The 19,880-nt window shown below is 42.0% G+C and overlaps 1 protein-coding gene across 2 annotated transcripts; it reads right to left on the bottom strand.

The window, feature by feature from the left end:
* Window positions 1-1,618: 1,618 nt before the first annotated feature.
* Window positions 1,619-19,880, bottom strand: GEMIN2 (gem nuclear organelle associated protein 2). Of its 2 annotated transcripts, XM_032801904.2 has the most exons (10): window positions 19,672-19,880; window positions 18,467-18,551; window positions 8,611-8,700; window positions 6,661-6,720; window positions 6,347-6,460; window positions 4,599-4,643; window positions 3,416-3,484; window positions 2,922-3,032; window positions 2,583-2,641; window positions 1,619-2,135 (listed from the first exon to the last, which is right to left on the bottom strand). In XM_032801904.2, exons 1-10 carry the CDS (start codon window positions 19,791-19,793, stop codon window positions 2,096-2,098), a joined length of 795 nt encoding a protein of 264 aa, XP_032657795.1. In that variant the 5' UTR covers window positions 19,794-19,880; the 3' UTR covers window positions 1,619-2,095. The 2 variants fall into 2 exon arrangements, with proteins under 2 accessions (XP_032657795.1, XP_032657796.1); XM_032801905.2 differs by lacking the exon at window positions 8,611-8,700 and having other exon boundaries at window positions 19,672-19,878.

The following is a 19,880-nucleotide window of genomic DNA, read 5'->3' as shown; positions in this document are numbered from 1 at the left end:
TCACAAGTATGAAGACCAACAAGAGGAGAATACCGATTTAGGTGATTTGTTTGGTGACAGTGAGGACCTAGAGAAGAAAATTGCTATAGGGGACACCTGGTTCGAGTGATCCGTTGAGCTAATCAGTTCAAACTAATGAAGGAAAACAAAAATAGATCTGGGACTTAGGGTTTTTGACTAGAAATCCATCCGCTATCACATCCAGAAACATCTGAGCCCTATTATTCTTGCTAGCACTTGTCCTCCAGTCTATATCTGGGAAGTTAAGTCTCCCATTATCACACATTTCCCATTAGTGTTTACTTCATTAAAAACATTAAAGAGGTCTCTATCCATATCCAAATCAGATCCCGGCGGTCTGTAGTGCTTGGGGTGTGCTATCTCTTTGGATCTCCCACATTCCAAGCAAATGCTCTAACCACTCAGCTAAAAGTTATAAGATGGGTACTACCATTGCTGGTACCACCCATTTTGTGTGGCTGAAGCAGGCACCTAACTCATTCTCTCAAGGAATAGCTTAGGCACCTAGGCCACTGCTGAGTTACCTTTCATGGACTGCAAAACAGAGATAGGCACAGCCTGGATTTAGGCACCTATTTCAGAGAGAGGCAGATTTTAGCACACATCCCTGTCATCAGCATCTCCCATTGCCTAGCTTAGGTGACTCCCCATCTATTATACTGGCTTCTGTGAATCACACTATTAGCTGCTTAATATCTCTCCCCATTCAGTGTACAAGGAACCTAAGCACCTAATTCAGGCTGTTAGCATTGTCCCTGTGGTTGTCTAGGTACCTAAAAGTTAAGTGCTGTGACACTCAGCATTGAAACATCTAAAGTCCCTTTGTTTAACAGCAGTTAGTGGCTACACTACATAAGCTATGTTCAAGTCTACTATGATGTAGAGAGAACTGGACAGAATAGAAATTTTGTTCTTACATTTAAATATTGTGAAAATGACAATGCTATATATTACAGTAACGTGCCATTTATTTGAAATGTTTTAAGTATTTTTAACAAATTGGATAGCTTCAGTTTCTTGTATATACCCAGACTTGACTACAAGTGCCAATATTGATAGTTTCTCTCTTGCTTTATAACTGCTAACAGAGCATAGAGAAACTTTCATCTTGAAGTGGTTAAATCTACAAAAAGCACACTTGATCAGTGTATGAGACTGACTATTCTTATAAATCCAGTAAAATTAACAGGATTAAGGTTACAGTCTAGATTTTTGTCTAGATTACATTAAAGTCAGGTCAAATAATTGTACAAGATTGTTCATGCTAATAAATAGTCATTATGCTCTAAGTAATTATTTTACTGCTAAAATTAGTATAAACTAGTTTTATTGTACTAGCATCTAACATTTTCAGATCCTTTCTTGTTTTATCTCCAGTGTATACTGAGCTAGTTATTATATTGGAGTCTCTAACTAATAAGGAACATAGTTTTATAGTACTGTTTACATTCAGTACCTAAACTGACCATAAAAAACCCAGTGCCCATGTATATCTAACATGACCACCAATTCTGAAAAGTTGCAGGTTATAAATAGCAAAAATAGATGCCAAGAAGCAATTTTTAGAAACATTCTAGCAAGACACACACAAACTGAGCAGTTTTGAAAATTTTATTGTAAAGTTTTACAAAACCATTTAATATCTGATTTTTAGATGGGTTCATGAAAGAGGTTTCTCACTGCCTTGAGCTTTCATTTGTAAAAAGCTTGGGGCCCAGTCTTGCAAATCTTTATTCACATGAGTAATTCAATTTCAACAAAAGGGCTTACTCTCCAGAAGTAATTTTGCAGGATTAACTACCCTTGGGTAATTACAACAGCTCAATTTGCTTACTGTTTAAAGACCACTTGTTTTTGCAGAGAAACAGACTTATAGAGAGAGTGGTTAGGCACTTCGCTGCTGACCTTTTTCAGGTCATGGATTATTCAGTGAGACCAGCAGTCTTTTGCTCAACACCATTCAAGCTCATTACTAAGAAGGTACATTTTGAGCTGCATTGCACCTGGCTGTTTAACAATAATGCTGGTGTTGGTTTTATAGTGATGTGAGGCATTTAATGTCCCAGTTCTGGGATCAGGAGGGCTCATCAGCCAGATCACGTTGATCAAAATACCTATCAGAGAAACACAATTTGAATATATTGAGGACAAAAGTTAGTATGAGACGTTGTCAATTACTTAATCGGGGGGGGTGAGGGGGAACAGTGTATTTGCTGTATATTTTACCTCTAGTTTTTATTCCCAAAATGTTTCTGGCTTCATATAAGTAATTTTAGATCTGTTCAAAAGGTTCATCGTTGATCACATGCTTCAGATGAGGTATTTTTTTTTTTAATTTTACTTCACGTCTCCTTGAGGAAATTAGTATATGCTTCGTTTTCTCTTAGTTTTAAAAGTACATAATTTTAACTAAGCAAACGTGTACAACAGTATATAAAGTCTTTCCAAAAACAGTCGTAGCCTATATTCCTTAAAATCTGATCATATAGCTAAGCTATCTGTGCTTTCTGTGTACATAAATTACTCTAAATTCTACTTAATAAAAATGAAGCTTGCAATACCTGCTAACTAAACAGATTAGCAAATTCAGAGCAGACACTTTCTCTTCATTCTTGTTTTCCTGCAACAAAGGAATATGAAGTCTTAGGTTATATGTCTAATACTACTGCTGCAGAAAAGGACTGCCACTCTTATGCAATTTGTTGGGTTCCCATAAAAATCCAGTAGTTCATTCTCAATACTTTGCTTTTTCATTCACTTGAGTCTACTATCTATATACTATTAAATCAAACAACTTGGACAAATGCAAACTAAATTTTATTTCTCAACAATATTGAAAAGTCATTCCCCACACTATTCTGAATTGTAAGAGAATTTTCCCCTATTAAATTGTTACTTACCTCTAGTACTCTGACTTCAGAGCATCGTCTTGCCAACTGCCGAATTAGGGAGTGGGCTTCAGGCAACAAAGGCTTTTCAAGACACGCCAACAAAGCATAAAGCCATCTGCCCTAAGTGGATTTAAATAGAAGTACAGCTGGTATTTTCCAAATCAATTTTTACCATAATTAATTGGTAACACATCAAGGTCCCATACATTGCTATCCATTGCCACTGTACTGAATGCTAGTGAAGACCAATATCTGGTCCAAGAACACACATGCATTAATAAATATTAATATATAGCAAGAAGAGGAAATGATAAATATTGTCATGACAGAGAGAGGAGCTAGGGAAAAAAGTTTCAAAGTTGGTGCTCCCTAGGGCATACCTACAGGCAAGGGAGACAAGTTACCATTGTTATGAAAATAAATTTGAGTTTCCTGATATTTATTTGAAATATAAAACTCTTCACTGAGTTAGTTTATAGGTAGATAGAATAAATTAAAATTACCAGTTCTGGAGTAAACTCTTTCTCTCCAAACCAGTTTATCAGATATTCCAGGACGCTAGTTACTGTTGCCTTTTAAGAGGAAAAAAAACACACCTGAAAAGGAACAATGACTGACTATGTATAACAGTCATTGCACCAATTTTTGATTATAAAGAACTATATCAAAAGCAAACAGAAGCATGACTTCACTTTTCATTGGATATAAACAAGTGTCATTTCACTCTTTATGGTGTGTCTAGATGCATTTATTTCAGTCTGAAATTTGATACAAAGGAGAAAGGAAGTTTCAGGACAGATGTTGCTGATATCGCAAAGGACTGAATATATAGTAAGAAGAGAAAACGATTCCCAAAGTGGACCACAATACTTAAAACTAAAAATCAGAGATATAGAAAGACTCATGTCAGACATTGAAAAAATTCAGACTGTTTAGAGATGACTAACGGGACATAATAGTATGAGGGGTAGTATTAGTATGAGGGGCTTCTATGACTGTTCAGAATGCCACAAGACATTCCACATGCTGTTCTCCAGGGGGCTTGTAACATCTGGGATAAAATTCCATCAACGGAGGGTGGAGGTGGCCTACAGGCAGACACCTCATTACATAGGTTCATGAAGTCTGTTCCGATGTCGGACTTTTTGCCCATCAAGCCCTTGCAGCCACACAGGAATGGATCAAATGGTGAATAATTGCTACAGCCGACCCTTTGGTTAAGCACTGAAGTAGTAGCAGCAGCAGTGGTTCAGTAAGCAATGTGACTAAACATCACATCTGTTGCGTTTGTTCTCTCATCCTCTCTTCAGGAGGAGAAGCACGTGCAGTGGAGTGTATCGGTTTGGTGGGTTTTTTTATTATTATTTAAGCCACAAGCATGAGAATGTGTCTTCCGTACCAGCAACAATAAAAAGTAGTTCATGCGAACAAAAAAATATTTCTATTTAAATACTAAGTATCAGTGAGGAAAGGGTAGAGGTTTGATGTGTTAGTTTTACCAAGTAAGACTCTAGTGGCAAGTTGTAGTAATGCCTCAAATGAGTTTTATGGTATAAATTACTGTTTCCTTTAATATAGTGACCCTCAATAGATGGGATATCCATGGAATTAATAGGAAAACTATAGAAGAAGTAAACATTTTTGGTAAGAAATATTTTATTCTCATAAGTAGAAACATAGACTTACCTGATTCATTCTGCTAACAATACTTAAAAAAGGGGGAAAACCAATCTGAAAAGAAAAATCATGGTGGAACTGTAATATATAAAGAAAAACTTCCCAACAAATACTCTTGTACTTTAAAATTTAAATTAGAACCAAGTTTGAACATGAGGACATACATCCACTTCATATTTTTCATTATAATGGGTTTTCAGAGCATACTGAGTACTAATTTTGAAAATACCAGTTACAATTAATAATGGGAAGAGCAATAAATACTCCTGGGGGAATTCTACACCAAAAATAAAAAATTCTGTGCATATTATAAAATTCTGCATATTTTGTCAAAACAACACTATATAATCACACCAGTTTCCATTATTTTCGAATTATTTCAAAAAAATGTCAGTAACTATGTCTGTAACAAAACAGATTCCGCCCCCCCCCCCAACCCTGAGCAAAGAGTTAAAGAAACCCTATGACAACCTAGTTCGTTTCATGCCTTCTCTACTCCTGAGAGCCGAAGCTGGGGGGCCAGATATTACCAAAACCCTTTTCCCCTCAGAGCCAGCTGCAGGACATCCCATACCTCCAGAGGCCAGCCGGCGGGCCCCGACAACCAAGTCATTCGCATGCACCCGCCTACTCTCCTAGAGCCCAGGGATCCAGAGGGAGAAAACAGCACGATGCTGGGTCCTGGTGCTTGTGTGGAGTTTCCTCATTGCATCTCCTTTCCTTCAGAACATGCTGGGAAATGCAAGGCTGCATGGAACCTCCAGCTCCTCCTCCACCCTGCAGCAGATCTTCAGTTTGTGAGTGGGTTCTGCCTGTCCAGTGGTCCCATAGTGGCAGCCAGAAGCTCTGTAGCCCATTTCGGGGGGGGGGGGGGGGGGGGAGGGGCAGGGAAGAAGGAGGGAGGGAATTCTACACAGAACATTAACTTCTGTGCAAATTTTGCATTGTGCAGATTGTGCAGTGGCGCAGAATTCCCCAGGAGTAAACAAAGCAAACATAAGCAGTAAAAATAGCTATTCATCTAAAACGTGACCAAATACTGGGAGAGGCAACAGATTTTAAAAGGACAACTTGAATTTCTTTAAATTGCAATTTTTAACAAAAAGTTATTGTTTGAATCATAGACTCTTTAAATAAGTCCTGAATTTTTATAAGTGTTTTCTGGCTCTCTGATGTTTAGTAAGAGCCTTTTGGGCATGTCCAAGAGCAACAACAAACATGCCTGAGCACACCTGTCCACCTACCTCTCTGTATACAGACATGCTCACCCGAACTCCTTCCTCTGTGTACACACCCATGCCTGATACCTCCATGGCTTCAGCTTTGCTGCTACCACTACTAGTAAGCAAGCACACTCTTAAAAGGCTTAGGGAATAACATATATGAGAGTTCCCCAGAGAGTGGTCTGCACAGGAGACAAACTGCAACTGACCATCAACAAACAATGGAGACTATGCAGAAAACACACAGAATAAAACATTGTCTCTAACATGTTTCAGTTAATAGTAATTCTAAGAGTAACTTATAGTAGTAGATACATAATTTTCAGATGGAAATATAAAATCAGATTCTCTGCTTCAACAAGTTTCCATTTAACATAGCAGGGAGGTGTGCAGGATGTTCATCACAGAGCTTCTTTTGTATTCAGATTGGATCTGCACTGAGCCAACACATGACAGTTTCTGGAAGCTGCTAATGAGACATAACAGCCAAGAACTAAGAAGGAGCTTGAGTACTCTTATTGAAAGTGAACCTACCTTAACGTAATCAATTCCTAGGTTTTCATTACCAGATACTGCAATAGCTGCTTCTGAATATAACTTTTCACCCAGACAAAACAGTTTCCAGCCTTCTTCATCCTCAGATTTTGGCTGAAAAGGGTAAATAAGAGTGGGCTACTTTTTATGATATTATGATTCAGTATTTTCATTACATAAAGTTATTTATTTGTAAACAATTTAGTAATCCTGATTTGCAGTTAAAAACAATTACTAAAGCACCACGATTGTCAGCATAAAACAATTTAACAGTAAAAGAAAGATGTTCACAAAATGTTATAAAATTCACTCACCATTGTAACATTGCTGTCCAAATGTTGTGCCTTCCAATGATTTCTGTGTTTATTCAAACTCTGTAGGATTAAAATAATTCAGCCTGATTATGGTTTATAATATAACAATTTTATTCTAGCCAAAGAAGCTTTTCATCTCTAAATTGCTTTAATTGGGCCTCCATAACCATAAAAAAACCAATTCAATACCATTATAATAGTTATTTTTCTTTTAGAAAAAGTAGTTTGCATGTTGCTGTAAAAATATGGTAAATAATTGATCAAATTATTCATGTATTTCTTTTAATATAACAACGTATTGCAAGTTGTAAGCTCAAATTTACTATTTTATAACCTGTAGAGCGAGAGGAAATATGAATAAAATATGTTGGTTAGTCTACTCAAAATTTTACTTTAAATACTCCTTCATTTATATAGCTTTGACAGTCTCTAGAACCATAATTTTAGCACTATTAACCCTTTAAAATGTTTACTTAAGGTAAACAATCTTAAGGTAGCAATCTTAAAAAAAAAAAAAAAAAGAAGTTTTCAGTTCTTGAAAGACTGCCCTTGCTTCTGTTTTGATATTTTAAACAGGGAGCTTTCACCTTCATAAGCCAACTTTCTCCTCCTCCTGGATCTGGCAGAGTTATCATGTGTTTGATAATCTTGCCCTAGAAATAAGCCTCAACAAGTATTGCAGTATCCTAAATGAGGGGAACACTGGCTGAAGAGAACCAAAACCTTGTTTCAACACAAACGCTAGGTATAACAAGAAAACAACCGTGATTAAGAGATTAGATGTATTTAGATTCTCAGTCCAGTATGGGTCAAGGACCTCCCTAGCATCAAAATACCTCTTTGATAGTAGATGTGTAATGTTTGTCCAAAACTAAAATGGCCTGCTTTGACAGTATTCTGGAGACTAAAGTTTAAACCTTTGGAATTCAAGGTATGTTTTCCAACCAGTGATTGTTATTGCAGCAAAGTTTTTGTTTTTTGTTTTGTTTTTTAAGCAGGCACCATGAGACCAGAACTCTGCTAAAAATCAGAAGACCTGACAGATTTTATATAAACATAATGCTAGCATAGAGGTCTAGCCTTCTGATTCTTTTTCACTACTACTTTTGCATGTTTACATGGATACCAACACCAATTCTTTTCCTTCCCCTCCACACTAATTCTGTTAGCGGTAAAAAAGGTCAGCTTTTAACATGTTGCAATAGGAATGCTATATGTTTTAAGTCACTTAAGATCTTAGAGTACTGAAACTTTGTGATAAAAGTCTAGTTTACTATTTGTTTACCTTTTGCATTTTACTCAGCTTGGATTGTGGAAGGTGTGTGTGTGTGTGTGTGAAAGGCTATTCAGTTTCCCGTTTTAGTTCTCAAACAATGGGGCAACTTGCAAGCACTGTATGGAAAATATAAGACAACCATCAGATCTGTGCAGATGGACCTTTCTGCCTAGATGGAATCCTATTGAAGTCAGTGGATTCCTGTGTGGGTGTAAGATACTGTCCATGAGCCCAATTACTGGACTGGGACCCAAATGTTTTTATTTTGATCTTAGTAGTTCATTAAAACATTCCTGTTAATACTATACTTTGTAATATTTTTTGTTAGCTACAAAACCCCCCTAAGCTTTGCCCAAGACCCTTTAAATACACAGATATCATCATTTACAAGACTTTGTTCTCAGTCAGCTAAATGTATGATTGCCTGTTTTCTCCAAGAACCTCTTTGGTGCTGTAGTGTCATGATAAATTAGGTTTAACCAAAGAACCCAAACAAACAAGTTTTCCAAAGACAGAGCAGTCATCAACTTTATTTACTATTTTCTACCACAAAATGTTACATTCTATCTTTCCCCAGAATACAGTAAAGTCCATCCTTCCACCCCAAAAAACACCACCACATTAGATGCCATCACATCCACACTGCACTAGTTTGTGAACACTCTATTCTTTACCTGACGAACTGCTGAAAAATGAGACACTTGCTGCTGCTGCCATTTGAGAGTTGGAGAATATCCCTCAGGGGCAGGATGGCATCCTGTAAGCTAAGAAAACATAGGTAGGATCTTTTTATAACAAATAATCAACAAACAGACCTCTAAACTAATCAAGTCTAAAACTAAGAATTTCCACTTAAAGTACATGTGAAACTAGAAAGACTCTCTTACTATTAATGGGGAAGTATTGTTTACTCATAATGATAGATGAAATTCTCTAAAATAGAATGGTCATTATTTTTCTTTTTCTGAGTGTAGCTTTAAATAGCTTATTTTGAACAAATGCAAATTTTACAGAAATCTCAGATATACTGTCTTACTTCGTATCACGACAAGTAGCCTGATTTGCACAGAATAAAAGACTGATCTACAAAAATACATTGTTTTAGGGTCCTAAACAGATCTATCACTTCAATTAAGAATGAGCATCTGCCAGCCGTATAAGGCATCAGTGCAGAAAAAGACGAATTACCATTCCAGATCTCCACATAAAACCTCATGGATTTGTAATAAAAATCTAAGAAGCAGAGATGAAAATTTTTAAATGCATGTAGTTAAGTGCCTTTTAGTGTGAGGGATAATGAAAAACCTCTGTAATGACTTCTTGCAGGTGCGATGCTGAAACTTTAGCAATAATATAGGATGTATCTCTAGATTAAAAGTGAACCCCAAAACTCACACTAATCCACTACTTCTACAGTTCAGTATTGAGCCAAATCCCTATTTTATTACATTAAACAAGCTCTGAATAATTCACTGAAAGAGACACACAAGCATGATGGTATGCCCACATCTTGAATACTGCATACAGATGTGGTCTCCTCATCTCAGAAAAGATATACTGGCACCAGAAAAGGGCAATTAAAATGATTAGGGGTTTGGAATGGGTCCCATATAAGGAGATTAAAGAGGCTAGGACTTTTCAGCTTGGAAAAGAGGAGACTAAGGGGGGATATGATAGAGGTATATAAAATCAAGAGTGATGTGGAGAAAGTAGATAACGAAAAGTTATTTATTTATTCCCATGATACAAGAACTAGAGGGTCACCAAATGAAATTAATAGGCAGCAGGTTTAAAACAAACAAAAGGCCTGGTCTACACTACGCGTTTATACCGATTTTAGCAGCGTTAAACCGATTTAACGCTGCACCGGTCCAGACAACGCAGCCCTTTATATCGATATAAAGGGCTCTTTAAACCAGTTTCTGTACTCCTCCCCGACGAGAGGAGTAGCGCTGAAATCGATATTACCATATCGGATTAGGGTTAGTGTGGCCGCAAATCAACGGTATTGGCCTCCAGGCGGTATCCCACAGTGCATCACTCTGACCGCTCTGGAAAGCGATCTGAACTCGGATGCACTGGCCAGGTACACAGGAAAAGCCCCGTGAACTTCTGAATTGCATTTCCTGTTTGCCCAGTGTGGAGCTCTGATCAGCACAGGTGGCGATGCAGTCCCAAATCCAAAAAGAGCTCCAGCATGGATTGTACGGGAGATACTGAATCTGATCGCTGTATGGAGAGACAAATCTATTCTATCAGAGCTCCGTTACAGAAGAGGAAATGCCAAAGCATTTGAAAAAAATCTCCAGGCTATGACACAGAGTTCACAGCACAGTGCTGTACGACAAGCGTAACGGAAAGCCAAAGAATCAAATGGACGCTCATGGAGGAAGGGAGGGAGGGGGGACTGAGGACTCCAGCTATCCCACAGGGTACGTCTACACTGCACGATTATTTCGAATTAGCTTAAACCGATATTACAAAACAGATCTAATAAAATCGGTTTAGCGCATCCACAGTGGGATCCCGAAATCGATTGTTTGCGTCCATGGTCCAAAGCTACCATCGATTTCAGGAGCGGTGCACTGTGGGTAGCTGTTCCTCACCTATCCCATAGTTCCCACTTCCGTGTTGAGAGCACAGTGCCTGATGGGGCAGAAAACACTGCCCCGGGTGGTGCTGGGTACAGCCTCACCCCTCCCTTTGTGAAGGCAGCAGACAACCCTTTGGCGCCTTTTTCGCGGAGTGCATTGAGCAAACGCCATAGACAGCAATCTATCCCTTTTTTTTCACGTGGTGGTGGGGGGGGATTAAAAACTGAGGAGCTGTTCCCTGAACCACGCCAGACACTGTGTTGACCTACAGACATTGGGAGCTCAGCCAAGAATGCAAATAATTTTCAGAGACTGCTCGTGGACTGTGGGATAGCTGGAGTCCTCAGTACCCCCTCCCTCCTCTCATGAGCGTCCATTTGAGTCTTTGGGCTTCCCATTAGCTTGTCACGCACGCACTGTGTATCCTGGAGTTTTTTATTTCAACGCTTTGGCATTTCCGGTTTCTGTAACGGAGTCTTGGATACAACAAGATTTGTCTCCCATACAGCAATCAGACCTAGTATCTCCCTACGTTATGCTGGAGCTCTTTTTCGATTTCAGACTGCATCGCCAGCCGTGCTGATCAGAGCTCCACGCTGGGCAAGCAGGAAATGTATTCAAAAGTTCGCGGGCTTTTCCTGTTTACTGCCGCTGTCATCCGAGTTCAGATTGCTGTCCAGAGCGGTCAGTACTGCACTCTGGATTCCGCCCGGAGGCCAATAACGTCGATTTCCGTCACACGAACCCTAATCCGAGTATCGCGATCGAATTTAGCGCTACTCCTCTCTTTGGGAGGAGTTCCGAAATCGATTTAAGGAGCCGTTCAAACTCTCGATCTAATGACGACGTGTGTGGGTGAACGGAGTTACACGGTTTATCGGTTATATCGGCCATTAAAACCGATTTTCAGTTCCGCAGTGTAGACCTGGCCACAGTCCCCCGCAGTCTCCAAAAAACAGTATTGCATTCTTGGCTGAGCTCCCAGTGCCTGTAGGGTCAAACACAATTTGTCCGGGTGGTTCAGGGTATATTCTCGTCAATTTACCCCCCTTCTTCACCCCCCCCCCCCCATAGAAGAAAAGGGAAAAAAAATAGTTTCTTGGACTTTTATATGTCACCCTATGTCATACTGCATGCTGCTGGTAGACACGGTGCTGGGGCAATGACAGCAGCATCCTCTCCCCTCCCCTTCCCTGGTGGCAGACAGTCAGTGCAGTAGGGACTGGTAGCCATCCTTGTCATCAGCCGTAAGTGCTCCTGGCTGGCCTCAGCGTAAGGGTTGGCCAGGGGGCACCTCTCGGTAAAAATAGGAATGACTCCTCCTCATTTTATCTCACTACAAAATCGTCAGTGTTTCTTATTCTTGCCTTCTTTATTTACTTCATCACACAAGTGGGGGGACACTGCCAAGGTAGCCCAGGAGGGGTGTGGGAAGAGGGAAGCAAGGGGTGGGGTTGTTGCAGGGGCACCCCTAGAATGCATTGCAGCTCATCATTTCTGCGTCAGTGTCATGCGGGTCCTGTTGCAGGATTCTGGGGCTCTAGACACGGGCTGGAGCAGCTTGTCTCTCTGGCTCTTAGTAACTCTCCCACATTCCTAGGCAATCTGCTCTCTTTAGACAACATATAAGGGGAATGACCACGGCTATCATCCCCTTTTTGTCTTGTGCCCCCGGCCCTACCTCAGTGAAGGTCAGCCAGCGACACCCATGACGAGTAGCAGGCGGTACAGAACAACTGATTATCGTCATCTTCATCACCAATTTCAATGGCACAGCAGACGGTAGCAGTAGAATGACACTTCGGTAAACCATCTCTGCTACTGTGACAAAGGCAAGATGAATGTCTGCTGTTTAGCGCTGCAGTACCGCCTCTGTCAGCGGCATACCAGTACACATACTCCTAGGGTGACAGTGACAAAGGCAAAACGGCTCCATGGTTGCATCAATAGGGCGGTCTGCCAGTGCAATCCAGGAAAAAAAGGGAGTGAAATGATTGTCATGCTGTTGCTTTTCACCGGAGGCGAGGAATGCCGTCATATGTTGTACGACATCCACGTTGACCAGATCACTGCCCGCAACACCTGTTTATTCTATGCACCATCAGTGCACTGGGATCTAAACCAGCATTCCAATGGGCGGGGAGACTGTGGGATATGGATTGCTAGGGATAGCTACCCACAATGCAATGCTCCAGAAATCAACGCTAGCCTCAGTACTTGGACGCACACCACCGAATTATTGTGCTTTGTGTGGCCGCGTGCACTCGACTTTATACAATCTATTTTACAAAACCGGTTTATGTAAAATCGGAATAATCCTGTAGTGTAGACGTACCCTAACAACGTTTAAAAGAGAACTGGATAAATTCATGGAGGTTAAGTCCATTAACGGCTATTAGCCTGGATGGGGTAAGGAATGGTGTTCCTAGACTCTGTTTGTCAGAGGGTGGAGATGGATGGCAGGAGACAGATCACTTGATCATTACCTGTTAGGTTCATTCCCTCTGGGGCACCTGGCACTGGCCACTGTCGGTAGACAGGATACTGGGCTAGATGGACCTTTGGTCTGACCCAGTACGGCCGTTCTTATGTTAAGCAGGAAATTCCACTATTATTTCCACTAGATACGAGTTAAAGAAAAGTTAATCTGAACTGTAATGTATGTTAAAAAAATTGAATTAAAATAGTTTCAAGTACTACATTTTGCCTGACTACATCCCAATTTAATTTTACAAACACTTAGGTTTGATCTACATTACAAAGTTAGGTCCACACAAAGCAGCTTATGTTGACCAAGTTTGTGCACATGTCTATACTTAAATTGGTCTCACACCGATGTAAGCACCGCATTATGCTGACACAGTAATACCATCTCCCCAAACAGTCCAGAGCCACAGTCCATGTACTTAGGTTAACAGTGTGAATGCAGACACTGCATTACTTATAGCAATCCTAACTGTCGTCCAGCAGCTGTCCTATATTGCCCCACACTGACAACCCTGGTCACCATTGTGAACTTCACTGCCCAGGGGTCACATAAACCAGAAACCCCTCCTCCCATTTAAAGCCTTGCCAATTTTTGAAATTCCGTTTCCTGATTGCCTGGCATGGTGTGCACACTTAGCACCTTTCCATTGTTGAGTGCAATTGCCCAGCTGACAATGCTGGCTACATACTCCAGATGCACTCACGCCTAGAGTAGACAGGGGATATTGGATCTCTTGGGCCTGTGTGGAGAATAGGATGTGCAGGCACAGTTTCAAACCAATCATAAAAACATCAATATCTACCAGCACATTGCTCAGGGGATGCAAGAGAAGAGACCAGCAGCAGTGCCGCATGAAAGCCAAGGAGCTGTGGTAGGCATACCAGAATGCCAGGGAGACCAACAATCGATCTGGTGCCAAGCCACAGACCTGTCCCTTTTACAACCTATGAGAACCCAGAGTCACAACCTCTTGGTGTGAACAGCAAGGAGGAAGAAGAGTTGGTGGTGGTGGATAAGGAAGAGGAGGAGGAGTATAAGACAGGCAACCAGGGATCCAGCTGCACATCAAGCCAGGACCTGTTTCTGACTCCACTGCAGTCCAGCCAACCCTGGGAAAGTGTGTAGATACATTTTCAATTACAGGGATGGCACTCCCAAAGTAGCAGGACACATCTTTTGACTTTTCATTCATTTACTCATGATAGAAGAGATGTACAACCAAGAGATGTAGAGTTGCTCTCTGTTTTTCATCATTCCCCTCGAGTTAGCGGGAGGAGGGAGAGGGGGGGAGGAGATGTGGAGAATATGATCATGTGGAACAGTTTATATATATACACACACATACACACAGGGAGGTCCCTTGAATCCTCCTGAGAGATCTGCACGAAAATTTTCATGGAAGTACTCCGCAAGCCTCTGCCACAAGTTTCTAGGGAGGGCTGCCTTATTCCTTCGCCATAGGACACCATTCCACAACACTCAGCAATAACTTCAGCAAGCACCACTGCAATACACAGACTAGCATCATAAAGGCCCAGGCTGCTTCAAGATACCAGCAGCAGCTGTCCTCTCTCTGCCTTTGTTACCCTCAGGAGTGAGACATCAGCTAAAATCACCCCAATCTCTAGTGGGCCATCCTCACCATTGGCTGGTGCTGTGACTAACACTGTCCACGAGCAATCCCAAGCAGAAGTGAGAACGTAGTGCTTAAAACTTTAGGAGAGAGAGTTCAGCATCTTAAGGTCTGCTTTCTGTAATGAATATGCTGACAATGTTACCCCTGTGTGTTTTGTCTTAAAACAGCTGCCATTACAGCCTTCAGGATCTCCTCCTACACACCTGCAGAATGCCTGAACCAGATAAGGAGGAGAAAGAGGATTCGGATGACATGTTCAATGGGACCTGCAAGCCAGTGCTGCACTGTATTGTGAGCACAAGGCATGAAGGATGAACACTATGGACAGCCTGGAGAAGGAAAGAGTGGAGAAGGGAAAGGCCCAGGAGTCCCAGCAGGAAAAAGGAATGAGAGAGAGAGATGTACTAGGACATAATAGGGATTTTCAGGCAGTGCAAACAGATGTTCCAGGCTCTGGTGGACCTGCAGGTTCAACAATCCCAGGCTTGCCTCCCTCTACAATCCATTGAGAACTCAGTATCAGGAACACCTATATCCCCCATATAACATTCCATGTGGCATCATTCCCCTATGACTCCACCCCAAGGGACATTAAAGACAATCATAACTTCTCATATGCTGACTTGTAAAAGCCATAGTTGGTGTATATATAGCTGAAATGAACATCAACATTTTTTCCCCTCCATAATAAATTAAGAGAACAGGACTTAAGTATGTATTTGTTTTAAAATTGCACAAGGGCTTTTTTAAACTAATTTTGTTACAGAATAAAATTATATTTGGAAAATAATTCATCTTCATTAGTTCACAATATATGCTGCCAAGTGCTCAGCAGTTCTGAAAGCAACTAATTACCTGTTACTGCACAACGACACACAAATTATAGGCTCATTCACAAACAGAATTAACAGGTGAAACAACATTGTATTCCTATATGTAACTGCCACAAAATTGCTACCAGGCTACAAAAGAGCAGGACCTGGACAACACCACACACTAATCTGGCTCACTGTTAAACTGGTCTTTCAAAGTCTCCGTGAGCTGTATACCTCCATGGTGAGCTCTTCTAATACCCCTTGTATCTGGCTGTTCAAATTCAGCAGGCTCCACCTCCACCCTTGTGGAAACTTTCCTCCCTTGCTTCACATATATTATGCAGGACACAGCAAGGAGTTATAACCACTAGGATATTTTTCTCACTGAGGTTCAATCTTGTGAGTAAACAATGCCAGTGACCCTTCAAATGACCAAACGCACATTCAACCATCATTTGGCATCCCCTGAGCCAGTAGCTCAATCATTCCTTGCTGCTGACCATGTGGCCGGCATACGGCTTCATGAGTTGGGGAAGTAAAAGGAAGATTGGGTCACCAAGGATCACTATTGGCATTTCAACATTCCTAATGGTAATCAACCAGTTGGGAAAGAAAGTCCTTATTTGTAGCTTCCTGAACAGTCCTGTGCTCTTAAAGATGCGAGCGTCATGCACTGTCCCTGACCAGCCCACACTGATGTTGCTTGCATAACCACAGAAGAATAGCCATTTCTGTAGATATTCTCAGTGGCAAAGAGGTCTGGTGGCAAAATAGGGATACACATGCCATCTAGCTCTCCATCACAGGTGGAAATCCCATTGCTGCAAATCCATCCACTATGTCCTGCACATTTCCAGGAGTCACAGTCCTCTTAGCAGAAGGTGATGAATGGCTCTGCACGCTTGTATGATAATGGTCCCAGCGATGGATTTCCCAAATCATACTGATTCCAGACTGACTGGTAGCAATCTGGCATTGTCAGTTTCCACAGTACTATCACCACTCACTTCTCCCTGTCAGTGCTGCTCTTGTTTTCGTGTCCCTGTGCTGAAGGCCTGGGGTGAGCTCAGTGCAGAAATCCAGGAATGCGGCCTTGTGGATCTGAAAGTTATGCAGCCACTGCTTGTCACGCCAAACTTGTAATAGGATGCAACCCCACCAGATCAGTGCTTGTTTCTTGGGCCCAGAAGTGGCAATCCACCATCTGGAGCTGCTTTGTGAATGCCACCAACAACCTTGAATTGGCTTTTGCTATGTTCCACAGCAATCTGTCCTCCAAGGAATCGTCATGGTCTCCACTCATTCAGTTCTTCCTGAGGCTCTGCAAATACTCCAGGATTGTGAGCTCTGTGCTTGCAACATTCATAACAATAGTGCAGAGCTGAACAGGCTCCATGGTTCTGTCAGAGATGGCAGACAGCGAAGAGGGCCATGTGGGTTTGTGGGATTTTGAAAAAGAGGTGCAAAAGTTACGGATACATATAACATTATGGGACGGAGACAGTAGCAAATTGGGAAGTTGACCCCATGCTCTCAGCTACCCCTGCATGACTCGTTTCAGCCTCATCATGCACTGCCAAAGCCTCCCAAAAGACAGCGAACACAAAAGTGGCAAGTTGCACAGTGGGATATGTACGCATGCAGCATAGCACTCTGCACTGATTCAGGCACTCCTGCTGAGTATGTACACTGCCTAACCAAGGAGCCACATATGCAGGCACACAAATGACATACTAATTTTGGTGGCTGTACGCCAACGTAACTTGAGTCAACATTAGTTTGTAGTGTAGGCACGCCCTTAAACAAAAACATTTATCTCCCCTGCTGTGTGATCAACAGAAACAAAAGGGAAACCTGTCAAAACTAAAATGACACACTTTCTCCTCTACCATCTCTTAAAGATCGTAGTCTGATCTGCGTCAGTTCCCCATCTACAAAATGGGGACATCATCTCACTGGGGTGTTATGAAGATAAAATCTATTAATGATTGTGAGGTGCTCAAATAATAAGGTGAGTAAGGCTATATAAGCATCTAAATAGTTTAATATTAGATTTTAAAAATCATTTATGTTAGAATATTAAATAGATGGTGTCCCCTCTAGAAAGTAAAACAAAATACTATTCTAAAGGGCCTGATTCTAATGCCTATCATCAAAGTTAACTGAAAGATTAATAACTCCATTGAGAGGAAACCAGTTTTAAGGCTTATCATAAGAAGAGAAAACAGTATCTTTCTATATGTATTTGAAAAGGACTCCATCAAGAAAAGAGAAAAAATTTGAGGGAGAGGAAGAGGAAAGTGTCCCAAGTTGTTCAGCACGGAATCATGAAGTAAAATTGAGCAAATGAAAATTTTATGATGTGAAATATCAGAACAGAATTTACAGAAGAGAAATTGTAGAAGCTCCATTATTTGAACCATTTTGAAGGAGACAGGGCAAAGCCCCAGGACACATCCAGTAGGGTATAATCCTGTTTCGCTGACCACAACGGATAGACTAGGGTGATTTAAAAAAAAAAAAAAAAAAAATCTTAGAAACTAGCAACAGAAAAAGACTAAGAACATACTCTGCATTGATAGCCTCATATCTTTCAACTGTAGAAAAGTTTTATGACAGTGTTTTATAAAACTTTAAATACAAAATTATTTTAGTTGCATTTGTAGTGAGAAAATATGATCAATTATTTTTTCTGAAGATATAACATTCACACAAAATATTTTAAGTTAGATCAGTTGAGTTTTAATGAGGCTTCAGTTATCCAGTAATTCACAATCTGGATCTGCAAGACTAGATTCCATTTACTTCTGCAGATTACTTTAAAATTCAGTTACTCTACAACATGTTTGATGCTTACACCATGCATCCAAATATTTTAATAGACAAACATTTTAAAATGAAACCAAACCCTTTTCTTCTCATTTAACTGTCTACTCTGTTTTTCTAAAAAAATATTTTAAAAAAATATATACATAAATAGATATACACAATACTTACTGAAATATTCACTGTCTGTTTCTTTCTCAACTTTCTAGGGTCTATCTGTGCCACAACAACATCTGGGCATCGTGCTGCTTCAATCCTTCAAATAGAAATAAAAGACTATATTTGAAATCCCTCAGCTGTATCCCTTAGAACCAGAAACTGTCACAGGTTTGGGTTTGCACGACGAGGTATCTGATCAAATACAAAAAACTTGCACAATTCTTCATTTATGAATTAGTATCCTGGAAGCAGCTGACACTATGGTCCTGTGGCCCCATGGGGGGGGGGGGGAGGCAGAGGGCTCTCTGCTGTAGGCCCCAGCTGGACTGGAACCTGCACCCCAAACCCCTCCTGCACCCCAACCCCCTACCCTGAGCCCCCTGCTGCAGCGCAACCTCCTACATCCTGCACCTCTCCTGTACCCCAGCCCCTGCCCTGAGCTCCTTCCTGCACACCACACTCCCTCCTGCACTCCAATCCCCTGCCCCAGCCCTGCATTCATGGCCCTGCATAGAAATTCCCCACCTAGATGTGGCCCTCGGGCCAAAATGTTTGCCCACTCTGGTTTAGATAATATAGTCCTGACACAAGTGCAGAAGACTGGACTTCATTAGATGATCTCTCGAGGTCCCTTCCAGTCCTATGATTCTACGCTACCCTGTAGACCTGGGCTCAATGGTGAGATTAGTGAGCTCACAGGACCAGGTTCTAAGACCCACTGCTCTGAGCCTGAGTACTGCTGTGATTCAGGTCCAAGCCCTTCATTTTGCAGCAGGGACACAGCTCAATGCTGGATCCCCAGAGATCAGATCTGAGGCTGCATCCAGGTCCAGCAAATGCAAACCCAGGTTCAGGATGCAGTGCGGACTCAGGCGGGAGTCGCCAGGAAGAGAGACCCAGGTTGACAATGCAATGTAGGGACTGGGGCGCCCCCCCCCCAGGCTGAACGCTGGGACCAAGGTGGGCGGGTGCCAGCCCCGCAGCTCGCTCGGAGCGCGAGAGCCACACGGCTCAGGGCACAACTCCCTGCGCCCCCGGCCCCTTCACAGAGGGGAGGCGCCCAACGGACTCCCAGGCCGGGCGTGCTCCGGCGAGGCGACCCAGCAGCCCCTACACCTCACCAAGGGGACGCGAGGCCCGGCCCAGCCCCCAACTCGGCTCCCCCACGGGGCCAGAAGGCAGCGGGACAACCCCCCAGCCAACCCCTCCCCACGTACTGGACCCGCTTTAAATACTCCGAGGGCGTCCGCGGGGGCATGGTGGGGTCGAAATCCTCCGCGACGTCACAGTCCCCCACAGGCAGGAGCCGGGGCATCAACTCCTCCACCGCGGACTCCATCTTCGCGCGACTGCCGTTGCCCCCCGGGGAATCGCAGGGCGCAGGCGCGTTGAAGGACGCCGCTGACTCCGGGGCCGCCTCGGCTGC

Source organism: Chelonoidis abingdonii, chromosome 4, assembly GCF_003597395.2.
Source record: "Chelonoidis abingdonii isolate Lonesome George chromosome 4, CheloAbing_2.0, whole genome shotgun sequence".
In the NCBI taxonomy this organism is placed as follows: domain Eukaryota; kingdom Metazoa; phylum Chordata; order Testudines; family Testudinidae; genus Chelonoidis; species Chelonoidis abingdonii.
The sequence above is the reverse complement of the archived record's forward strand: the minus strand, read 5'-3'. Positions and strand labels throughout refer to the sequence as shown.